This window comes from Ahaetulla prasina, chromosome 6 (genome assembly GCF_028640845.1).
Source record: "Ahaetulla prasina isolate Xishuangbanna chromosome 6, ASM2864084v1, whole genome shotgun sequence".
NCBI classification, from domain to species: Eukaryota; Metazoa; Chordata; class Lepidosauria; order Squamata; family Colubridae; genus Ahaetulla; species Ahaetulla prasina.
Genome location: NC_080544.1, coordinates 33,696,264 through 33,721,353, shown reverse-complemented (window position 1 = coordinate 33,721,353; position 25,090 = coordinate 33,696,264). Strand labels below are relative to the sequence as shown.

The following is a 25,090-nucleotide window of genomic DNA, read 5'->3' as shown; positions in this document are numbered from 1 at the left end:
GGCCCACAGTGTGCTTAGATCTGGCCCACAGGGCTGCCCTCGAAACAGTAAAGGACTGGCCCGCAGTGCCTGCCAGCGAAAACAGAGCTCGGAAGGGCCGCATGTTTTCGTTGGCAGAGCACTCAGACCACCACAGGGCCCCCAACATGAGTGATGTCAAGCTGGCCAAACCCACCCTGGCCATGCCCACTCCAGCCCCCCGAGGGCAAACACAACCCTGATATTTTTACTTTGGGATTAGGTATGCCAAATGTGGCACCTAACTGGCTTTATGTGTTCCTCAACATGTCTAGTGAACTGAGTTTTTGTCTATGCAAGGTTGGTTACCTGGGATTACATTTTCATCTGTAAGACTTAATTGGCAGGATCAAGTCATCATTTTTTTGGTGTTTCCACAGCACACCACCTTCCTTCACTTCATCGGTTAAGCATGTGGTAGAAACAGAGCTTAAGCCTTATGCTCAAAGCCACCTTAGATACCTGGCCAGCAGGTATTGTGTCTATTCTGAAGTTACCCAAAATGTGCTTTTAACCCTGTAAATGTATCCTGATACATGAATACTGTATTTGACTCCGCCTTCTGCCAAATCAAGTACATGGCCGGATAATATTTTATTTTATAGATTTTTTTTCTTAGCAGATGATATGCATCTATCTAAATGAATATAATGATGAAAAAAATGAATATAGTGTGTACGAGTGGAAAACTCTACATTTTTGTTTTTAAACATCTGTTCAAGCTCTGCTTACACCCTCAAATGATGAGTTAGAACAAACTAGTCCAGAATTATTATTTTTTTTGAAAAAGAAAGTTCTGTATTTATCATTAAAAAATTCTAGGAATCAACCATTTTTATACAGTCATGGAAAAAGGCATTATTTTGCACTGAGAATACTGTACAATTGGTTTTTACAAATACAAATCTGAATAAATTAGAAATTCTAAACTTTAGCCATCAGTGTGAAGTCATCATTTCTGAATTTTTAAAGAATTTAGCTCAAATATTCTAGGAATTACAAAAACGCTCTTCTAACATGTTTCTGCAGTCTGGAAATGTAGACTTCAATGGAACAAGTCACTTTTTCATAGGTCTGGTATTTTCAAACAGGTTGAATTAGCTTGCAATATAGTTACGATGCCGGAAATATCTTTATGTCTTCAGCAAAATCCAGGGGTACTTGTAAACCAGGCTTTTCAAGATGAAGCTTAACCAATTTAGTCACGTCCTCATTCAGAAATAAATCACCTTGTAAAAATTTACCCTGAAACAAAGAAGCATACGATCATAAAAAATTGAAAGTAAACAGTTATAAACCTTACGGTAACGTCCCATATTTTAAGAAACAAATTTCTGCAGAAGTACCTTTTTCCTACGTGCAACTGATGGAATAGAAGGATCAAATGTCATATCTTTCATACTGTAGGCCTCAAAAAGTTCACCAGGCGACCTATGATGCAGAGCAATATTTAATTTCCATTATTTTCAAACAATTTCTTAACATGCAAACAAGTTTTGAAAAAGCAAAGCAATAACAGGCCTTAATAATGAAAGAATCTAGGCCAGAAATGTAGAGAGCTCGCTAGACTGAAACCAGAAGGAACGTTTGGCCTTCGGATACTGCAGAAGTACAATTCCAGAGACTGAGATGTAAGGTAATTTCTGAATCTTTTATTTACCACTAAGGGTAACAATGAATTAAGAGATTATTTTCTTCTTGAAATTAATATAGAAAACATCTTTCATGACCAGTCATTGGTCACAACAGCCACATAAAGCCTGCAAGCTTAGAGGTAGTTATCCCACTGGATGTAATTTGATGATAAAACAGATGCTGGCTTGTTTGTGGACACTGCACCATGGTGGATAAAAATCGATTTTAAAAAAATATATCAATTTTTTAGTTTAAATTTGATTGTTTTGATAAAATTTTAATAAAATGCTTTTGGAGTAAAAATCAATCTAAAGATAGTTTTCCATTTAAGATACATTAATAATTTAGTTTATTCAGCATGAGATGGAGCTTAGTTATGTAGCATGAGGCTGTATATTCTGCAATATTGGGACTGTCGGTGAGTCAACAGCAGGTCAGAAGAGGAGCCGCTGCGAGACAGAGATGACAGTTGTTCTTTAAAAATTATGATTTAAACCAACTTGATTTAAATCTACCCCACCGTGCACTGCACAGAATGTTCTCTCACCTCCGGCCAAGGTCATGCCCAAGAGCTTCTGATCCTTCAGCTGGAGCTCCTGCCAAGAGATGAGCTGCAAATTTCTGAACAACCGGATGATAGTGTCTCTGAAAACAAGAGATACTTGACATTTTCCTGTATCAGTACACTTAACCCCGATTCAATTCTCTGAAGAGTTCACCATAAACATTATTTAACTGTTAAAAGCAACTGATTAAAACAGTAAGGCTAGGTAATCTTAAATCACTGTTCAACTTCAAATAAGTTACTTGGCCAAGGTAATCTGAAAACAGGCCGTTGTTGGAAAATAACAAAGCAATCACGAAAGTTTTAATTTAAAAAAGACTGGTGAAGTGGAGTAAACATGTATGTAAGCCAGTGGTGGGTTCTAACCGATGTTACCACCAGTTTGCTTTGTGCACCCGCTTTGCGCAAGCTCATTAAGTGGCTGAACAGCTGAGGCACTGCAATCCGCTCTGCCACGCCTTTCAGCTGGGCTAAAAATGGAGGAATAAAGGTAAGTATAGCGCAGCAGTGAGCGGGAAGGCCCAGATGACGGTCGGAGTGAACCAGTTTGCTGCCACTTCAACATCTCCGCTACTGGCTGTCCTGAACCGGGGAGAACCGGTAGCAACCGACCACTGATGTAAGCTAATCAGAATTATGAAAACTAAAAAAACCCCAAACATTACTAGAGGAGTATTCATATTAGACGTTGAAAATAGTACATAAAATTCCTAAACTCATTCCTAGACATTCTAGCTCAGGAGGAAAATAAAACTCTTCAGAAGGAAAGAAAATAGGATTCCTACACTAGAAATCAAGAGCAAAGCTACAAAATGTGAGCCTCCATGGTTCTCACCAAGAGGGAATGCAATTCCCAGAGGGCCGAGTTCTGAGCATTGCAGTATTCTGGCTGATCCAGTTCAGGTAAGTAGACACCACTCCCTTGCGATTCATTGTCTAAAAGAAGATCCGTCTTTGGGAAAACCTTTAAGGAAGTTTGTTGGGGGGGAAAAAAGAGTCCCACAAAAAAAAATTACAAGATAACATGTTCATCTCAAAGAATAAAGCAATTTCTCCCCCAAGTGAGTATTTAATTCTTAATATGGAATCTCAATTTACATATGGTCCACAGTAGGACTAACCAATCTTGGCAACTTTAAGACTTGTGGACTTCAACTCCCAGAATTCCCCAGTCATGAATTCTGGGAGTTGAGGTCCACAGGTCTTAAAGTTGTCCAGATTGGATATCCTGATTTACAGTATCTTAACTATTGAAATGGATTCTTCTACATCATAAAGACTAAAAGAGCTTTGGATTATTTTGTTCATTGCAGGGTTATTTCTTTATATCTTATCAATACAAAACATTGTGCAGCTATGAAGATGCAACAAGTAAGAACATGAAATTAGAAGGACAATTTAAAGCAGAACCACCATCTATCAACTGCAGCTATTAAAATATATCAAACTCGGTTTATAACCGGTAATGTATTTTGCCTTCCAAGAATAAATGTACCCTCACTTTTCTCCTCACTGCAATCCCATCTAACACATACTGTATTACAATAGTTATCTGAGTTGGGAATATAATATTGAGACCGGCATTTTGTTACAGCAGCCCCAGGAGGCAGGCCTCAGCCCAAGCAAGTAAGAGACACAATCTTCCAGGAGCAACAGTGGATGGGTATACTACTTCCATGTTTTATTTATTCATTTGAGAAAATTTATATGGCCGCCCAACTCACTCGCAATGACTCGGGGCAGCTTACAAGGATAAAAACTCAATGTAAAAATAGTAAAAAGCAATAACCCTCCAGGCCCTATAGATCTTGCTGCTAAAGGAAAGCATGAAAACTAATTCCAAGATTAGGGTAGCTCCTTCATTAACATCTCTGTTGTCTCCTAGGGATTTCAAGGGGGCATTCTTATTTACTCTTCCCTAAATCCCTTCGGATGGTGAGATCCAGTGGAAAGGAGCTCATGGGCTGAATATTGACGATGACCAGCAGATTGATTTTCAAATTCCCCATTTCATAATTTTTGGAGGCGTCGGCATTATAAAAGCCATTGCATGTTCATACCGGGCCCTCTATCACTTGTTGGTGACATGAGCGATTATATAAATTTGATTAATAACTAAATAAAATATATAATTTCTTCGCTGGGAAGATATGGCCTGCTTCCTTAAATAAGAGAGTGATCCGATGAGAGTATTTTCTCTACACATTTAAATTAGATATAATTAATACTTAAGGTATAAACATAGTTACCCAAAGGACTAAGAAAAACTAAAAAAAATAAATAGGGAAACTGGGATAACTACATAATAGCAATACAACTTAGACAACACCAATACCACTTTCATAGTGCTTTCCAGCCCTCTCTAAGCAGTTTACAGAGTCAGCAACGATCTGGCTTCTCATTTTACCCACCTCGGAAGGATGGAATATTGAATCAACCTTGAGTCGGTCAGGATCAAACTCCTGGCAGTGAGCTGAATTAGCTTGCAATACTACATTCTAGCCAGCTCATAATGATGAGGTTGTGTCTCTTGGCAAGAAAGTGAATGCAACAGCAGTTTGCACCCCATAACTTGTGAGATATCAGCCAGGCTATTATGAACTTACATGCATTAATGTTCTGTTGGTTGCCAAGATTCCAATACTGGAGTTCGGAAGGACCTGGAGCGCCATGGTGGAAAGACGCTTAATGAAAGCAAGCGCCCTCTGTTGAGTCACCTGTTTTCTACGCTTGGCGAGCATTATATCCAGACATTGCAACACTATTGCTGCATCTTCATTTGTAGCTCCTTGAACACAAAATGAAACCCTCAGTAATAGCTCAAAAAGATGAAAAGCCACAGTTCTACTACCCTCTCTTTAATCAGTTAAGGATCACTTGGCTAAAGATGTAGAATCCAATGTGGATTTACACGGAGATTTAGTTTCTTTGTTGACGAGCTGCAAAAATGTCTCAAAGCTATTGAGACACCCAAGCCATCTGCTGTAAAAGGGGACAGATGTCCCTCAAAGATGTCACTCAAACTTTGGTGTCCCCAAACAGCTTTAAATATTAGAAGACAATCAGTGAAACAAATCTGGGCAGTTAGAAAGTATCCATTTCTATATATTCAGATATTATTATATGTTAATATTCAATACATTGAAATCAGGGATTACCTGCATGTATTTTAAATAATGTCTTGTAAAGATGAGTGTAGAACTTCAAGGGATCAATGTTAAGGACATCACCTATGGAAAAGAATTCCAGTTAAGTAGGTTTCTATATCTGAAAATCCAGTAATACTTTTGGATTCTCAGGTGTTAAGATTAAAAGCCTTACCTTCTATGAGAATTAATTTCTTTTTGATATACAGGTAGTCATCATTCAGTGGCCACTAAACTATTTGAAATTATGACGGCAATGAATGAGGGGAGCTTATGATGGGTCCCTGTAGTTATAGCTATCACAGTCTCCCCGTAAACATGTGATCACAATTTGGGTACTTGGCAATTGCTGCACAATTCTGCCAATCACGTGAAAGCTGTTTGTTATCTTTACTACAAGCTTCCAACAAGATCAATGGAGAAACTGACAGGAAGTTGCAAGTCGCGGTGACGTGATGTTGTGCTTAATGATTGTGTGTGATTTGCCTAACCACAACCTGAACTGCTGCTGTAAGTTGGCAAAGTTATGTGATATTTTGGTTTACAACCGTGTCACTTAGCGACAAAGTTGCCTGTCCCAATTACGGTAGTTTTAATTGAGGAGTATCTCTAAATGCATCTTGGAAATTGATCAAGCTCTTGCTATATTGTTTTAGTTACAAATGCAAAAGCAGATAAGAGGGGAAAAAACCCCACAGGAACAAAAAACGGAACAAAATCAGTGATCCTATCTTAGTTCCAGATGAAAACAGTCTCCTTGCTGTCTTCTTACAAACTGTCTTAAGGAGATTTCTGATGCAAAATTAACAACTTTCTAATTTCTCAGGCTGAACTATGGAATTGTATCACTTCAAGCTGATCATAACCTGACACAATACGAAATCAAATCCCGACACAATACAAAATCAAATCCCTTACCTTGCCCGGACAAAATATGAAACGCTGACAGGATACAGTGCAGGCTCTCTCTATGGCTTAACACCTAAAAAGATCAAAGGCAAATTGTAAGGGCATAGACTCCAAGGGTCTGTAAGGAGTGGGATGGGCATTTCCCATTTACATACATTCCCATTTATGTAACTGGTTTCGTTCATCCACATGTATAAGAACACACAATTTTTCTATGCCCAACACCCACCCCCGATCTGATCTATGCATCATTTTTTTCCCTCTGAGTTGAGGGAGAGGGGAGAAAATTCCTAATCTTAGATTAGTGTAAGGTTTAGCTCAACCTGTTGACTTGTAAAAGGGGAGGATAATTTATTGCTTTTTTTTCCCCCCAGTCCTCAGCCAGGGTGGATCCTACATGTTAAATGTTAAATCCAACAGACCATTTTTGCGTCCTTTTTTGTACACTATTTTTCCCCTTTTTTATTGTTGTTAGGATTGAATGTGTGTTTTTCCTTTGTTTCATTTTGTTCGTTGCTTTTGCTGTTCTGTATTTTATTCTCTATAATGAAACAATAAATTAAAAAAAAAAGAAGAGAGAAAATCCCACTTTGAACACTGTTTTTATTTTCTTACTGCTGGGGCAGTGTTCTGTCCCCTTCCGGCCTCAGCCACACGAGCTGGCTAAACGAGCCAGTAATTGAGTTCACAGCTGCTATCAGTCCTGGCAGGGAATCTACAGCTGCCTGCCACAGTCTCCCTTATCTTGGGGTTGCCGGGCAACCAGGAAGTCAGCAATCCAGGCCGAATGTTCAGCTCAATTCTCCACGAGTCAGAGTTCAGCTCAATTTTTGCTCGTCACAGAGCAGAAGAGCAGCCAGGGCTGCTTTTATACTCTGTGGGGTGTGGCTCCGTGACTCAGCACTCTTTAGGCCTGCCCCACCCCTTCTTTTGTTGTAGCTGCCTCTCGTATCTCCGAAACATGGGATCCAACCAGGTCAGTTGCCATCAGCCGGGTCTGGAGGCATGGCCTGGGGGGGAAGAGTCAGGGGACAGAGGCCTTGTTATCTCCTCCACTGGCCTGCCTCTGGCTCCTGGAACTGAGCCAGGGAAGCTGGTACTCCAGAGGTAAGTCCTGATGGCCATTCCCTCTCACTTTCCAAGTCACTTTCTGGCAGGGGCCCCGGGTCGGCGGGCACAGACACAACAGGTAGTGAGAAAAGGGGAAATCTGAGAATGGAGCCTTATAAAGCAATTGTGGGCCTAAACAGGCCATTACAAGTGGCAATTTGCAGATTCCTTACTTCTGACACAGAATAAGGGCCCTCATTTAATCAGAACTTACCCCCGACACAATAAGGGAATGGAGAACCATCAGAAGATCATCAAAAAATTCCAAGTTTATGAGATGGGCAAATCTAAATGAAAGAAACATGATTTTACACAGGATTCATCCACAAAACTCTATGTTATTGGTTTCTTTTGTTATTTAATTTGGAGAGGTCGTAGTTTAAGATTGTCCCTTCGTCCTGTTTTTGTAGCATTGTTTTCATTCCTAAATAAATGCACATAGCAAGGAACAAGGCTTCACTTACTAGGAGGAATTTTGAAAACCCCAAAATTCATATTGATAACAAAAGATAAAGCATAAAGCAGATAAAGAACAGTTAATCAACTGAATATTTCAATTGTCGCTTTTTATATTATGATATTTAATTCTGAAGAATGCTGTAAACAATGACTCATATGTATATAATGTAAGCATAGACCCTGGATTTATTTATTTATTTTAAAGAAATCTCAAAATTATTCTGAAATACTTACTTTGCAAGACCTTCCAGTACAGCAGGCACAAGAGGAGATTTCTGGGCTTTTTTCAAAATTCGGAAGTAAGTCAAAAATACGATATTCAATGTTTCTGTATGCTATAGCAAAAAAGGCATAAAATGATACATGATCCTAAATGATTTCATTTTAATCAAATGGTTTTTTTTCCTTCATGCATCACTTTAGAAGTTATTAATCCTAAATTACTATTAAAAATTCTTGGTTTTTCAATAAACTGACTAATTATAATTTTGGCAGCCAGAAACATTACAGCTTTATACCATTCTGAGTTAACAGCAACTGTAGCTGTGTTGTTGTTAGTTGCGAAGTTGTGTACGACCCATCGCAACCCAATGGACAACGTTCCTCCAGGCCAGTGGTGTACCTACTGCCCACTTTTGTATCTCTGTTAGTAGTAAAATTTTCTAACCGCCCACCGGTTCCACAGTAAAGTGCCATGTATTGTCGTCTGCGCATGCCTCTCGCGCATCGTGGATTGGGTTTGGGGGGGGGGGGGTGCCGGTTACCAGCTCTGCTTGTCTGTTACAGCTGGGTGGTGTGGGGGAGATGTGTGAGCTATTCTGGGACGAGGCTCTTTTGTTCGCAGTCGCACTATAGCGCCATTTAGTTTCACTTACGTAACGTGAACTAAACTTATGTGTGGGTGATACAAATAGTATATTTTCAGAAATTTAAATTGTCACGGGGAATTTTATGAAAACCTAATGAAAATGTTTTTAAATAATGTGATGAATTTTTTAAAAAAAGTTAATTAAATTAAAAAAAAGGAAAGTGCTTCAGTATCGGACAAAACACCTACTGCCCACCATGAAAGCTGGAACACCCACTAGTCGGCGGTATAGACCAGATTGACTACCAATGCTCCAGGCCTTCCTGTCCTCTACCATCCTCTGGAGTCTATTTAAGCTCACGCCTACTGCTTCAGTGACTCCATCCAGCCACCTCGTTCTCTGCCGTCCCCTTCTTCTTTTGCCCTCAATCGTTCCCAGTATTAGATTGTTCTCCAGTAAGTCCTTCTTTCTCATTAGATGGCCAAAATATTTGAGTTTCATCTTCAGGATCTGACCTTCTAAAGCACAGTCTGGGTTGATCTCCTCTAGGACTGACCTGGAATTCTACATTCAACTGGGTGTATCTTTCTCTTTCTCCCTTGCCTTTCATTTCCCTTCTTTCCTCAGCTATTTGCAAACCTTCCTCAGACAACCATGTAGCACAACCTCTATTAATGCAATCACATTAGTAAACAAAAAGCTAATTATTAGCTCAAAGTAACAGTCTATTGCTGTTGAATTCGCTCAACTTCTGAAGAATGCCAATGGCACGAGATATGAACCTATGGCTATAGGTAGCCCTCACTTACTGACCGCTTCATTTAGTGATCATTCAACAGTTCTGTGAGCAGTCTTCACATTTATCACCACTGCAGTGCCCAAAGGTCATGTAATCACCAGAGGCATTTTGCAACTGGCTTCCAACAAACAAAAAATAGAGAAGTAAAATAGCAAATTGTAGTCACGTGATGGCCACCATTGTGGTCATTAACGACTGAAGGGGAAGTTATGTGGTAAGCCTGTCACGATCACACAATTTTCCACTTAGTGACCACAAACTTTAGTGACAGTGTTGCTGGCCCCAATTGTGGTCATTAAACAAGGACTATCTGTATAATATCAGGCTTTAAATCTTCATGGCCCCCCACTTCTATCTGAATCTGCTATTTCTGATGAGCCACAGTGGAAAAAGAATTTGGAAGAAACACGTTGCGTGATCCAGTCCTAATTCATGTGCAATACAGAAGGACACCCAGAAAATATAAAATGTATGAAGAATGTAGATACCAGTTTCAGTTTTTTCTCTGTATTTTCAGAGGCTTCAGCTTCCAACAGTTCTCGTTCCAATTTTTCTTCTGCTTTCTTCCACTGAAAAGGAAGAAGTGATTTAGAACAGGGATCTCCAAGCTTGACAACTTTAAGCCTGGCGAGCTTCAACTCCCAGAATTCAGAAGCTAATTTCTGAATTCAGAAACTAATCATTCAGAAGCTAACCAAATTTGGCAATTGGAACACAAATGATTTTGAATCCCTGAACTTCCAATCCACAATGGCATTTTTTCCTGAATTATTCATCACAACACTGAATTCCTCCATGACCAAGTCAGCCAACACTTGGCTGGGGGAGAATAAGGGCCCATCTCTACTTGAAATTCGCCTGTTCAGTTTTTCTTTCTCTCCCCCACCCCCCTACACACACACATACACACCAGTCAGGAAGGCAGGGACAATATGGCTGTCATCAGGCTCTGTGTCAGAGGAGACTGGATGAAAGTGTCTATATCTAAGACCAGGGGTGGGCTGCTGGGGGTTCGGGAGAACCTCTAGCTAAGATTCTGTGCAGTTTGGATCCCACTCCTGGCTACCCAAATCCCACTCCTGGCTAGCCCTGTCCACCTCAGGAGTCTCTTCGCGGTCCGTTTTGGATGCAGATAAGTGGAGGGCACAAACGGAGACTCAGGGAGGATGAAAAATGGGCCTACCAGAAGTTCAGGCCTGTTTCTGGCCTCCAGAGGGTCTCCTGAGCCTGGAGAGGCCATTTTCTCCCTCCCAGGGGCTCAAGGAAAGCCTCCGGAGGCCAGGGAAGGCAAAAATGCCCCCCCCCGCCATGGTGCAGGAGGCCAACTAGGCCACGCTCACAATGGCCATGTCCACCCAGCAACCAGGGAGAGAATCCCTGCTCAAATTTTTGAAGCCCACCACTGTCTAAGACCCTCAGTGATTCTTTCCCTGAATTCTTGGGTTGCATTATGATAGTTTTATCCATGTGATTATTATTATTATTATTCTCTGATGATGTTTTATTGAATGCTACCCAACCAGAGCTTCTAAAGCTGAATGGGTATCAATATTATAAACAAAGAAGTTAACAGATTACTCCCCAAATATCTGACAGGTTTCCCCTTCTGTCATGATTTATGGAAATGGCAGAAGTGCTTAAGGATGCACGTTGCCCTTGGACGTCAAATTGTTATGCGCATGTTTGAGTCAGAATGAAAGAATTCTGACCTATTTGGGGTTTTAGTACCAAACATGCCTATGGTGCTTCCATGTAAATACTGACTCATGGTAATTCATGCTTTATTCACATGTGTGTGTATGTGTGCGTGTTTGTGTACGTGTGCATTTTGTGCTTATATCTTGAACAACTGAGAATCAGAATCTTGTTGAGCTTTTCCAATCACCAGTAGATTCGGATCTACTTTCTATCCACCCCTGATCTGGAGAATCCCCCACATAGAGTTTACAATAATACTGACATTTTCAAAAATAGACAAGAATATTTGGGGGGGGGGGGGAAATAAGGGCAGGGCAATGTTACTACAATGTGCAAGGCTAAACCACCAAAGATTGGTACATTTCATATATTGGGCCAACAATATCATCAGATCCAAAACAGGATTATGGTACATGTAAACATGCCCAGTCTTCTCAATCAGCCACTGTTCCCTTGGAACCCAATGGAACCTGGGTCTGAATCCAGGACATATTATTAGTTTCGAATTCTAGTTCACATTTTTGCTCACCGTAGCAAAAATAAATAAAAAAAAGGTACCTTTCTTTGCATCCTGGATAGATTTTTCCTTTTGTCTTTGTAGGTCATGAATTTGCTCTTTGGCGTAATGTCTTCTGCATCTTTTTTTACTTCTACTTCTTTAATTCTTAAATGAAGTAGTGCCATTAAAACCTAAATAGAATCCGCATGCATTTATTTCTCATCAAAAGTGTACAGGAAGTCTTTGACTTACAATACTTGTTTAATAATGGTTCAAAGTTATGATAGCGCCAAAAAAAGTGACATATGACCTGCCCTCAAAATTATGATTGTATCACTCCCATGTTCATATGACTATAATTCAGGCACTTGGTAAACAGCTCACATTTATGATAGACACAGCATCTTGCAAAAACGTGATTTGGGACCTCAGTTGGCTTCTGACAAGCAAAGTTAGAACGAACTGTGATATGATTTGCTTAATGACCACAGTAATGTGAAGTTGGGTCTAGTCACATGATGACTTGTTTAATGACTTGCATCACCTGGTGACCAAAATTCCGGTCCAAATTATGGAGTTGAGTCAAGACTTTACAAAAATAAATTATGAAAAATTAAAACAATTTCTTTCAGATAGAGCAGCATGACGTACTGGCAAGGATGGTTGAGTGGGGAATTCTGGGAGTTGAAGTCCACAAGTATTAAAGTGGTCAAGGTTACCACTTTAATACTTAGGGACAAAGGTTCCCAGTACTGAGACAGAGGTTCCCAGCTGTCATTCTTGCCAGTCGTTCATGAAGGACAGAAACAAATATATCCAAACCTTCAATCGAAGCACTGAATTGAAGAAGATCTGATGCCATTTCAACAGAAACAAGAGAATCCATCTTCAATGCTTTCTCAAAAACAAGCGAACATACCAACAAACTCACCTCAGGTCTCACGTCATAATTCCGACTTTTCACCAGGCCAGAAATGACCTTCACCACACCAAGTGAAGCAACACCTAACTTATCTTGCTTGAAGAGGCTCCTTATCGCATCACAACACGGTTCAGAAATCTGTGAGGTTTAAAAACCCCAGTTTAGAGGATTTGCTTTGGAAATCAACATGTAAAATATAAAATTAAGCCGAGCAGGTGGTACTGGAAGGCCTACCTTTTTTGAATCATCGTTCATAAGTGGTACAAGAAGTGCAATGATGTTATTGTGGAAGTTGAAGTGAGGCAGGGCCACCAGGAGCTCACAAAGGCACTTCACAGCAATCTCGGCAAGGCCTTTGTAGGCCTTCACTGAAATCACGTTGCTTTTCTTCAGCTTCCTTTGCTTCCAATCTAAAGGAAACATGACGCAAAGCTTCAGTATTTCCAGATTCCTTCATTACTAATAGTATGATTTCAAAACCTGAATGGAATAGTTTGTAATGCAGGGGGGAAGAATGCCTGACAATCAGGCACTGAACTGCGTCACTGGATGATAATTTTCCTGAGAGGCTCTAACTGGAATATTGGAAAAATGGAGCTTTCCTCTGTTTCAATTATTAATCTTTAAAAATTTTCTTGAAACATTTTAGTTCTTTCAACTAAGTAAGTTCCTTAACCATAAATAATGAGGCACGGTGGCACAGTGGTCACAGTGCAGGACTGCAGGCTACATCTGCTGACTGCCGGCTGACTGCAATTTAGCAGTTTGAATCTCACCGGCTCAAGGTTGACTCAGCCTTCCATCCTTCCAAGGTCGGTAAAATGAGGAGCCAGACTGTTGGAGGCAAGATGCTGACTCTCTAAACCACTTAGAGAGGGTCCACTGTGAAGAGGTATATACCTAAGTCTAAGTGCTATTGCTATTGTTACTTTCTAACACTATCAAATCTACACAGGCACAGGGAGAAATTGAGAAAAATTAGGGCTGTGCAAAAATTTTGAAGAGTGATTGGGAAATTTATTTCTCCTCTGAGCATTAAAGCAGCTGCATCCTCTTGAACAGTTGGTGTGACTACTTTGAAGCCTTTCCTCAGCCTATACATGCATACACAGGCCCTTTGCTGGCAGTCTTATCGCAAATCCCACTATTGTCTTATTGACAAATCCCACTATTGACTTCAGTAAATTTTTAGCAAAGATCTGAAGCTACCAACTATGCTTTTTCTTGGTGATCTTTCACAGTTAAAATGAAAAAGTTATTTTGTGACCAGTCATTGCAATTATGACCCTCACAGGCTTGTAAAGTAGAGAAAAGCTGAAGTAAGATTGTAAAACTGTGGTGTTTCACTTAGTGACCATTTTGTTAACAACCAAATTTCCAATCCCAATTGTAGTCGCTAACAGCATATAGCAAAAGATCAAAAAAAGGCCTGTGGCTTTTCATGTAATGGTAAGAGTATTTTTGTTCTTATATCTAATTTGCATAAGATCAAAGGCGAGACACTTCCTGAAGCTAGTTTTTTTTACTCAGGTTTTTTAAAAATTTTCTTCACAGATATCATAAAAGCAAAGCAGATTTAAATCTTGAATGTAAATTGACCTGTACGTTATTATATTCTTCTGAAAAAGTTCTCTCTTTTCTCATATAGTCCTCTCAAAATGTATATTTAACATATTTAACAGTAAAATCTTGAATAAAACCAATGGAGAAAAAGAAGTGACAGACTAAAAATGGAAAAGAATCAGGAGCACATAGGTAACAATTCTAAAATTAGATTCCATTAAATATTATGGTTTTTAATTTACAGAAAGGGTGATTCCTTTTCCTTCTCTGTGATGCAAAAAATACCCAATATTGTAGAGGGGAGAAGACTCATTCAAATATAATTTTATACTACTTATTCACTGGCTTAGTAAGACTAATCTTTTATAAGAATTGGTATGCTTCCTAACTGGACATTCTATTAAAAAAAGATTCTATTACACATTTATTTGTATCTTAATCCATCCTGCAGGTTATACCTTTTATACATTGTTCCAGATTTTCTAAATAAAACTTGTATTGGCTCACAAGGCCTTCTTCAAATTCTCTCAATTTCTGAGTTTCTTTTTTAACCTGCAGATAAAAAGGAAACTTTGTAAAAAATATTTTGCCATGTATCCACCGTATTACTCAATCATTTACATTTAAAACTCAGCAGTAGGTATTCTACTTAGTGTAATGCACAAGTCTGAAGGGATTAATGTACAAGATTTCAGACAAGCATTTATTTCACTGGGACTATGCCAAATATAAAACACTGATATTAAAAATACTGAATTCTATGCTGAAAAGCTCTCTGAAACTTAGATTCCCTTTTCTGACATGTTGTACAACTTTAAAAGTTCCAGTAAAAAAACATTCTGAGCTTAATGTCTATGGAGATTCTCAGTCATCCAGTTCATGGTTGTTCCAAAGGTGGTTTTTCAAGAGGCAACTGGACTTTCTGGTTTTTCTTTGAAGACGTTTCGCTTCTCATTTAAGAAGCTTCTTCAGTTCTGATTTCCCCACCATCCAATCAGAGCTGAAGAAGTTTCTTGGATGAGAAGCAAAACGTCTTCAAAGAAAAACAGAAAGTCCAGTTGCCTCTTGAAAAAGCACCTTTGGGACATTCTGAGCTTAAATCCATTTATTGTAAGAGCAACCTACAATAGGATTTCTAAATCAAGTAGCTAACTCATGGGGCAAATTCTAAAAAAAACCCCAGGATTTAATTTCAATTCCATTTTCATCAATAAGTATAGCTAGTCTTCCACTTACAACAGTTCATTTAATGACTGTTCAAAGTTACAATGGCATTAAAAAGCGACTTATTACCATTTTTCACACGACCTTTGTAGCATCCCCATGATCATGTGATCAAAATTAGACCCCTGACAATGGGTCATACTTATGAACATTGCTGTGTCCCAAGGTCATGTGATCACCTTTTGTGATCTTCTGACAAGCAAAGTCAATGGGGAAGCCAGAGTCACTTAACTGTGTTACTAATTTCACTAATTAGGGGTTCACTTAATAACTGTGGCAGAAAAGGTCGTAAAATAGGGCAAAACCAACTTAATGAATGTCTAACTTAACAACAGAAATTTTAGGGCTCAACTGTGATCATAAGCCAAGAACTATTTGTAGAACTCCCATTTTTTTATTCTCTAGGAAACTATGCAATCTCTGCAAATTTGGTATTTGACAAACATTTGACTTTCTTTCAATAAATCAGCAGGGATGAGTGATGATACCAAGATCAAGATAAAATTATTCAAATGACTATTAAAACCCAAATTGCAAACTTCTAACAAAAAGTTTTTTCCCCCAAAGTATTTTTAAACCTTCCCAGTTTTAATATTAAGCCCCTGTTATTGTATAACTTCACCTTTGTGTTTTTCTCTCTTTCCGTCAAAGGTCTGATTTTGTAGGATGGAGTAATATCTTTGAAGAGCTCCATCAAAGAAATCATCACCAATTTTCGCACAATCACAGCCACATTGGGATCTTGTTCCATCAACATGGCACGCAGCTCTTTCAGTTTCTTTATCTGCTCAAAAATGACACGCCTTTGAGAACATACCTGTCACTGTGTAAGCTAAAGTGCAGATGTTCAGATAGGTTGTTATTAAAAATTAGAAATCCAATTTTCTGCTAAATCTGGGAATCCCATCACCAACTCTACCAACCAAAGCAATTCAAGATATCTTTGGTGCTATTCCTGTCATCTCTGATATTTGGCTTTTCAAACTGAAGTGGGTAGAAATGATAAAATCCAAATTACGGAAAGAACTAGCACTGCTGCTCCAGTTAACTCACCTAGGTATAATTTTAGCAAAATTGAGCTTTGACATAAAAATGCTGCATACGCCTATCATAAAAATTAGCGTATGTAAATTTTACCCATTTCCCAAATTAGAATTTTTTTTTTACCAAAGAAGGAACAGAACAAAAAAAGAGGCTTGGAACTGAGCAACGTGTCATTTTTAACTTCATGACATTTTCAAATTAGCCAACTCAAGTCTTTCCGAAATTGTGTGATTGATAAACTTATATTTACCCCTGAACTCTGATGCTTGGGAGGGAGATATAGGTGGTTCAACCTATAGTGATGATATTTCCACAATAAAATGAAACCTTCATGCCTACTCCTCCCTTAGTATATTCCAAGTGGCATTTCAGACAAGTAACCAAGAATTATCTTTTGTCATACAAAATCTCTAAAGCAGGGGTCTCCAAACTTGGCAACTTTAAGACTTGTGGACGTCAACTCCCAAAGCTGGCTGAGGGATTCTGGGAGTTGAAGTCCTCAAGTCTTAAAGTTGCCAAGTTTGGAGACCCCTGCTCTAAAATATCCCAGAATCTTTCAGCTCTGCTCACCAGTTTTAAACCTCTCACTATAAAGCTTTTTTTAAATCTCTGATTAGTAGCTAAAAATATTTTTTTATTAGACATCTTTTGAAAAGAGGACAGTATTTTTTAAAAAAATATTTTTAAATAATTTTTAATCAAAATTAATAATATTAATTTAAAATGTGCATGTGTGACCAAGAATAAGATCATGAATACTGTTTGAGCAGGAGTTTCCAATCCCGGGACTTTAAGATATGTGGACTTCAACTCCACATTCAACTTCACAGTTCTTAAAGGAGTTGAAATCCACAGATCTTAACATTGCCAAGGTCATACACCCCTGATTTAGAGAAAGAAAACTGTCCTTTCATCTAAAAGGTAACTTCCACAAAGTTTAGGATGGTAGCATGGAAAACAATGTAAATCATTGGGAGACCTGATTATGCCAAGCCATTAAACCCAAAACTTCTCTCTGCTTAACTTTGAGATGTCCATTATTTTAACTTATTTCCAAAACCAGAGTTACTTACAGTATTTTCTGGATCAGACAAAATTGCAGATGCTAAAGCAGCTATTTGCATCTTCTTCTCCTGTAACTTTTTTTTCCGATGGACTAATAATTCTTCAACAGTAAGACCAGATAAGGGGTTTTCAAGGGCTGGTAATAAAGAAAACAACTAACTGTTTAAAAAACATATAAGCGAGCCAGAGTGGAAACATTTAACTTAGAAATGGCAAAGACAGCATTTGGAAGAAACATTCTAACTGTTATTGAACTGTTAATCTAAGGATCTTTATTTAGACCTTTTTGAACTCTCTGCTTCCATCTTATGATTTTCTGAAATTTTGTGCCCCAGGCTCAGTGCCGCTAGTAAAGATAAACTTATAATGTTATATTGGGGGGATGGTTGAATTTTTTTTTGCATCTTATCTACTTTCAAGCAACAGTTCAGATATCTTCCTCATTTTGAAAACAGTGTCAATTTTCTGATCAGAGCTGGCCTGACATTTGGAGCAGTTTAACAGCCGTGGATAAAGTCCAGCTACAGGTAGTCCTCACTGAATGACAATTTGTTCAGTGACCACTTCAAGTTACAAGGTCACTTACAACCGGTTCTCATAGTTGCACCCATTACAGTGTTCCCATGGTAACGTGATTGCAATCCAGGTGCTTGGCAACTAGCTTGCAATTATCATGATCAGAGCATCTCGCGGCTATGTGGTTGCTACTTGTGACCTTCACTGCCAGCTTCCAACGGACGTCAATGGGAAAGCTGGCAGGAGGTCGCAAGTGGGATTGTGCTAAGCAGGATTTGCTTAATGAAGTAACCAGAACTGCTGCAAAGTATTATTGTAAGTTGGCAGTCACATGTTGTCAAGCCTTATAACCATATTGTTTGGGAGAGAGTTGCTGGTTGCAATTACTGTCATTGAGCAAGGACTACCTGTGTTTATTTATTTATTTATTTATTTATTTATTTATTTATTAAATTTCTACACCGTCCTTCTCCCGAAGGACTCAGGGCGGTGTACAGCCAGAATAAAAACACAAAATATATACAATTAAAAGAATTTAAAATGAACTATTACTATGCGGCCGATAATTAAAACAATTAAAAATTTAAAATATTATTAAAACCCCAATTTAAAATCAACTATTTATGCCAGTCCTGCTTGAATGAATAAATATGTTTTAAGCTCACGACGGAAGGTCCGAAGATCAGGCAGTTGACGTAAGCCAGGGGGGAGTTCGTTCCAGAGTGTTGGTGCTCCCACAGAGAAGGCCCTACTCCTGGGGGCCGCCAGCCGACATTGTTTGGCGGACGGCACCCTGAGAAGGCCCTCTCTGTGAGAGCATACGGGTCGATGGGAGGCATAAGGTAACAGCAGGCGGTCTCGTAAGTACCCGGGTCCTAAGCCATGGAGCGCTTTAAAGGTGGTAACCAGGATCTTGAAGCGCAGATCTTTAGCTTCCTTCCCAAGAAATACCAATTCAACTGTTTACACCACCGGCCCAGTAATATTCACAGCATTTGGGGGAAAAAATCAATACTTCAACTATTTAAATTATTATTTTCCAAGCATTAATTACCTTCTGTCACTTCTTTTTCTTCAACTACTTCTTCTTTCTCTTCTGTTTCCTCTTCAGTACATATAACTGCAAGAAAGAGCATGCCCTTTAAGAAAAAACACCCTAAGATTCCACATTTTATTATTGACACAAATTTATTATTTGTGAGGCAATGCTAACTGTATCTGACCTGGCTTTTCCATGGTCTGTGGAATAAGTCTATGCTTATCTTTGATTGGAAGCAGATGAATCAGTTCCTTTTCAGGTTCAGATTGTAGGCGCCTTGGCATCTTCTCATATTTGTCAATCACACTTTCATTCTTGCGTTTCTTGGCATGAATTGGTTCACTACGGAATGAAATTCACATATGAATCATTTTTATCTATTCAAACGACTTGGGTCATTGATTTGACTATGAAGGACCATCTACATAATGCTACCATTAAAAATTAAAATGGCCAAGGGCCCTGTCAGTGGCAGCTTTGCCAAATTGTGTGATGTATTCATGAGGACCAAGCAGTTATTATAATTAATGCTGCACTGACATTTTCTAATAATTTCTGTTATTTCACATGTTAACTACCCAAAAGCAAAATACAGTCAAGCTCTTAGCCCTTGAAACCTAAATTAGAAAGATCAACAAATAAAACGTTAGTTATATTTTAGACCTTGGTAACATCAGTGAATGTGAAATGAAAGCATAATAAACAAGAAACTGTTGAAAGGTTTTCTATTAAGTTTTGGTTTTGCCAGCACCTACTTGGAAGACAAGTCCCTTGTTATAAAAGATGCCTTTTGAGCCAACTCTTCCATTAATTTCAGATCATCTTCATCCATCATATCTAGAGGGAGTGCTTCTTCCTCTTTCTCTTCTTCTTTCTCCATCCTCTCTGTTGAGACAAGTGAAAATAAAACCAGAGGCACAGAAATATACATACATAAGTCTGCTATAGATAAGTGGAAATATATTGATTTTCCATTTGTACACCTGCCTGAGAACATGAACAAATAATTCAACAATAAGACTCTATTTGACAAGAACATGAGAAATAAGTCTCAAGAATAGAATGAACAACCTTTGTTATATTGCATTTGGTCCCTGTTTGCATGTTGTTATATCTATACAGCAGAATGAGAACATGCAAAATTAAACTTGATTTATCCTACTATGATTTAGATACTTCTCTTCAAGTTACTATTCTCTAGAGCAGGGGTATCAAACTCGATTTGAGAACTGCATCAGAGTTTTGTTTGACCTCAGGGGCTGGGATGGGCGTGGCCAGGTGGGCATGGCCAGCATGATGTCACTCATGCCAGGGGGCACCTGTAGTGGCCTGAGCACTCTGTCAGAAAAATTGGGCTCCCAAGCTCCGTTTTCAGCTGGGATGGGCTCCTGCGACCCTCTGCCAGCGAAAACGGAATTCGGGAGGGCCATGCACAGAGGCCCTGTGGGCCGGTCGTTCGCTTTTCCCAGGGCAGCCCCGCGGGCTAAATCTAAGCACCCCGCGGGCTGGATCTGGCCCTGGGACTTGAGTTTCACATCCATGCTCTAGAGAAGCTGGCTTTCTTTTTTATAATCTATAAGTAAAGGTTTCCCTCGCACTCACGTGCTAGTCATTGCCGACTCTAGGGGGCGGTGCTGATCTCTGTTTCAAAGCCGAAGAGCCAGCGCTGTCCGAAGACGTCTCCGTGGTCATGTGGCCGGCATGACTCAATGCCAAAGGCGCACGGAACGCTGTTACCTTCCCACCAAAGATGGTCCCTATTTTTTCTACTTGCATTTTTACATGCTTTCGAAACTGCTAGGTTGGCAGAAGCTGGGACTAGTAATAGGAGCTCATCCCATTACACGGCAGCACTAGGGATTCGAACCGCTGAACTGCCGACCTTTCGATCAACAAGCTCAGCTGTCTTAGCCCCTGAGCCACCGCGTCCCTCATTTATAATCTATACTAAGATCCTATTAAGATAAGAAAGGACTAAACGTCTATGGAGACATTTCCATCCAAGTTATGGTTGTCCCAAAGATGGTTTTCCAAAAGGCAGTTGGACTTTCTTAAGTCTTTTTCCTTGAAAATGTTTTGCTTCTCATTTAAGAAGCTTTTTCGGTTTGAACTGAAGAACACCTCTGGGATAGGAGTGGGATATTTGCTAGTTATTTGATCCCTAGAAGCTTTTATGTCGCCTACAGAGACGACCTCCAAGTTGCCTTTCTCTAGGTGATATAAACGCTTCTAAAGATCAAACAGCCTGCAAATAAGTCACTCCTATGTTAATCAACAATCTGATTATTAAACAATCTTTAGAGTCACTAATATAAAATAGTGACATTTAACAAGCTCTCAATAGCTTATATATTTACCCACACACACACAGAGAGCTTACTTGGAGGTTTTCTGTGATCTTCCAAAGGCACTGGCCTCCGAGATACAGCATCTTTTACAGCTTGTCTGAGTTTCCTTTGTTCTTTTCGATATTTCTTGACAGCACTTTCCTGTTTGAACTGCTTGTTTTTTAACTTGTTTTCAAGTTTTATTTTACTTGTTTTCAATAACTTCCGAAAACTTGGAACTCTTTTTTTATTTCTCCTCTGGAGACAATAAGAATCAAATTAGTATGCCTTTTAAATTAATCTGTGGTTTATATATTTTTGTATAAGATTATAATCACACACACACACACATATCCATGAAACATTAAGGAATATGTGTAATGATAGATTATTTGTTAAATTTTGCTTTTCTCCCATGAACTCATATTTAGCTCTTCTTTATCTGAGTTTCCTCACAGTAACCATGGCTCTGGGTGAACCTGAACCTGCTCCTAAACTGACATCTTACTCATTACAATACATTTTTAAACAATAAAACCAATTCAATAGCAACATTATGTTAGTATTATACAAAGCAAAAGCATTAAGACAAATGGAAAATTCTTACTAGAAATTTTTTAACAATGCAACTATCCAATATAAGTGAAGAAAAAAAGGCAAATTTTATACATCCATTTCCCAACCTTCTGTTGTGCCCATGCATACACTTAATGTATGTTTTGGAGACTGAGTCCTACAGAGGATTCTGGAGTGTAGCATTATTTCAAAAATGTTTTAAAAATCTCTTGAATTGAGATGTACCTTGGGTCTTAGGAGTTACAATGGTGGCTCTCTATAAGTTAGTGGGATAAAATGCTGGTTGGGCTAAATATAATTGTTTAATTAAGATTACATTGAATTAATCAACTGCAGTTAACGTTATTCATCCTGCATACAAAAATTATCCCCTTTTATTACATTCAAAATTAAAATATGGAGCCAACTCTTGTGGGCATTCTCAAGTTTTTTAGTGCTGGAATGCAGTCCTAGGGACACTTTTGTGGCAATGAAATGAAATCCCCTGGCCGTATAACAAATACCACATGGCAATGTTTTATCAGCCGTGGCAACTTTTTAAGATGGGTGAACTTCTATCTCCCAGAATTCCCCAACCAGCATAGGAAATGGCCAGCTGAAGAATTCTGGGAGATGGAATTGGCACATCTTAAAGTTGCCAAGGTTGACAAAACACTGCCATATCCATATCTTCCTCCTGGGGTCATTTTACTTTTTAATACAAGTATCCATTTAATACTCTCAAAACAACACTATATAGAGCACTGCACACCAGAACAACTAGACACAAGAACAGTTTTTCCCCGAACGTCACCACTCTGCTAAACAAATTCCCTCAACACCGTCAACTAGTTACTAAGTCTACATTACTGTATTACTATTAATCTTCTCATCGTTCCCATCACCCATCTCCTTCCACTTACGACTGTAACTTTGTTGCTTTATACTGATTTATACTGACTTTACGATTTATACTGATATTGTTTCCCGATTGCTTATTTGTAGCCTATGACTATCATTAAGTGTTGTATCATTAAGTGTTAAATTTGTACCCTATGACTATCATTAAGTAAGGGTAGGTGTTGTACCTTCATGAAGGTATCTTTTCTTTTATGTACACTGAGAGCATATGCACCAAGACTCCTTGTGTGTCCAATTACACTTGGCCAATAAAAAATTCTATTCTATTCTATTGGGGCAAGTCGCTTTAACTGATAAAAGGAAGAAAAGGAGTCCTATATCTACATCCCCATCCTACAAAAAAACAAAAAAATACCCTCAGCCATGGTTAGGAAACATCTACCTATCCAACGTGGACGCCCACTGCTTAAAATCCAAGCCCCAAGCCCATCTGTCTTCTTCTACTTCTCCTTCCCCAATCTGGTGCCCTCCAAGAGCGCTGGATTCTCATTCCCATAAATCCTTGCAGCTGCATCTAGGGCAGAAGTCTTCAAACCTGGCCGCTTTAAGACATGTGGACTTCAACTCCCAGAATTCTCCAGCCAGCTTAGCTGGCTGGAGAATTCTGGGAGTTGAAGTCCATACGTCTTAAAGCGGCCAAGTTTGAAGACCTCTGCCCTAGGGATTCTGGGAATGGAAGTCCAGCGCTCCTGGACGACCCGCCGAGCGAGCAGGGAGCTTTACTTAAACGCCCTTAAAACCCGCGCACAGCACGCCTGGTTGTCAGGGCTACGCTTCCCCCGGCTCACGGCCTACCCTCTCCCCCGACTTCCGGCTGGGCTCAGGCCACGCTATTTATCCCGGCAGCGACCCTTCGTACTCTTACCGGCTTCATGGCAGCTGCCAAGTATGGAAAACCGACACTCTCCCTACCGGCTCCCCCAGCGCTCGATTTCAGGCACGCGAGAAGCAGCGGAAGTGGGATCTCGTCGCTAGTCGGGCCGGAAATGCCTCGTCCACAGCGCACTCTGGCGGAAAGGAGGATCCGACGCCAGTTCCAGAGCCTGAAGGAACCGGCACCGACGAGCCAGGAGCAGCAGCACCACCAGCTAAGTCAGTGATGAAATCCATTTTTTTTACTACCGGTTCTGTGGGCGTTGGTTCATGGGCGTGGCTTGGTGGGCGTGACAGGAGAAGGATACTGCAACATCTCCATTCCCACCTCACTCCAGGGGAAGGATATTGCAAAATCCCCATTCCCACCCCACTCCTAGGAGAAGGATATTGCAAAATCTCCATTCCCACCCCACTCCTAGGAGAAGGATATTGCAAAATCCCCATTCTAACCCCACTCCTGGGAGAAGGATATTGCAAAATCTCCATTCCCACCCCACTCCAGGGGGAAGAATACTGCAAAATCTCCATTTCCACCCCACTCTGGGGCCAGCCAGAGGTGGTATTTGCCGGTTCTCCGAACTGCTCAAAATTTCCACTACTGGTTCTCCAGAACCTGTGAGAACTTGCTGGATTTCACCCCTGAGGTGAGCTCATGGGGTGGAAGGCTGGGGGCCCGAGAAGCCTTTGGCTGTTCGCATCCTGGTGTCAACTCCTCCTTAGGGGATGCTAGCGTGGCAAGACCAGGTGCCCCCTTTCTGGCAATTAAAATATAAAAATGGAGGAGGAAATCATCAATCAATCAATAAAAATAGACTTGGAATCCCATGGAATCCCAGGAATCCCTTCAATCTTTTTCTGGAAGCCAAAAAAATCGAAGAGAAAGAATAGTAATTATTGAAACTTTTTAAGTCTCAAAATGCCAGCCTGCGCTGACTGAGGTAGACACAGTTGTTCAAGATGAACACATCTGAAAGGGGAATCATAATCAAGTGCTCCAGACAGATCACAAGATTTTAGTAAAACATTTATAGGGGTAGTCCTCAACTTACAACTATTTATTGACTATTCAAAGTTACAACGGCACTAAAAAAACCAAGACTTAGGAGCATTGTTTACACTTATGATTGTTGTGGTGTCCACATGATCACGTGATCAAAATTCGGATGCTTGCAAACTCATATTTATGACGGTTGCAGTGATTTATGTAAAACATTTATATGGGTAGTCCTCAATTTACCATTTAGAATCCTAGAATAGAATTTATTGGCCAAGTATGATTGGACACACAAGGAATTTGTCTTGGTGCATATGCTCTCAGTGTACATAAAAGAAAAGATACGTTCATCAAGGTACTTAGTGACTATTCAAAGTTACTATGGTGCTAAAAAAAA

The 25,090-nt window shown here is 39.6% G+C and overlaps 1 protein-coding gene across 2 annotated transcripts; it reads right to left on the bottom strand.

The window, feature by feature from the left end:
- Positions 1-686: 686 nt before the first annotated feature.
- Positions 687-23,818, bottom strand: NOC3L (NOC3 like DNA replication regulator). 2 transcript variants are annotated; one of them, XM_058189465.1, is made up of 21 exons: positions 23,689-23,712; positions 21,401-21,605; positions 19,776-19,905; positions 19,205-19,362; positions 19,036-19,101; positions 17,474-17,601; positions 15,979-16,140; positions 14,591-14,684; positions 12,804-12,979; positions 12,579-12,707; positions 11,707-11,838; positions 9,939-10,019; positions 8,077-8,177; positions 7,598-7,670; positions 6,283-6,346; positions 5,377-5,448; positions 4,825-5,006; positions 3,054-3,182; positions 2,201-2,298; positions 1,365-1,449; positions 688-1,263 (listed from the first exon to the last, which is right to left on the bottom strand). In XM_058189465.1, the coding sequence occupies exons 1-21, from the start codon at positions 23,695-23,697 to the stop codon at positions 1,132-1,134; spliced, it is 2,406 nt and encodes an 801-aa protein (XP_058045448.1). In that variant the 5' UTR covers positions 23,698-23,712; the 3' UTR covers positions 688-1,131. The 2 variants fall into 2 exon arrangements, with proteins under 2 accessions (XP_058045447.1, XP_058045448.1); XM_058189464.1 differs by lacking the exon at positions 15,979-16,140 and having other exon boundaries at positions 687-1,263; positions 23,689-23,818.
- Between the last annotated feature and the right edge of the window lie 1,272 nt (positions 23,819-25,090).

Excerpts from the sequence above, each read along its gene's own strand:
- NOC3L (XM_058189465.1), bottom strand. Across the intron at positions 19,363-19,775 it reads ACAAGGGACTTGTCTTCCAA|TGAACCAATTCATGCCAAGA; the intron begins GTAGGTGCTGGC and ends TTCATTCCGTAG. Across the intron at positions 17,602-19,035 it reads AGAAAAAGAAGTGACAGAAG|CCCTTGAAAACCCCTTATCT; the intron begins GTAATTAATGCT and ends CTTTATTACCAG.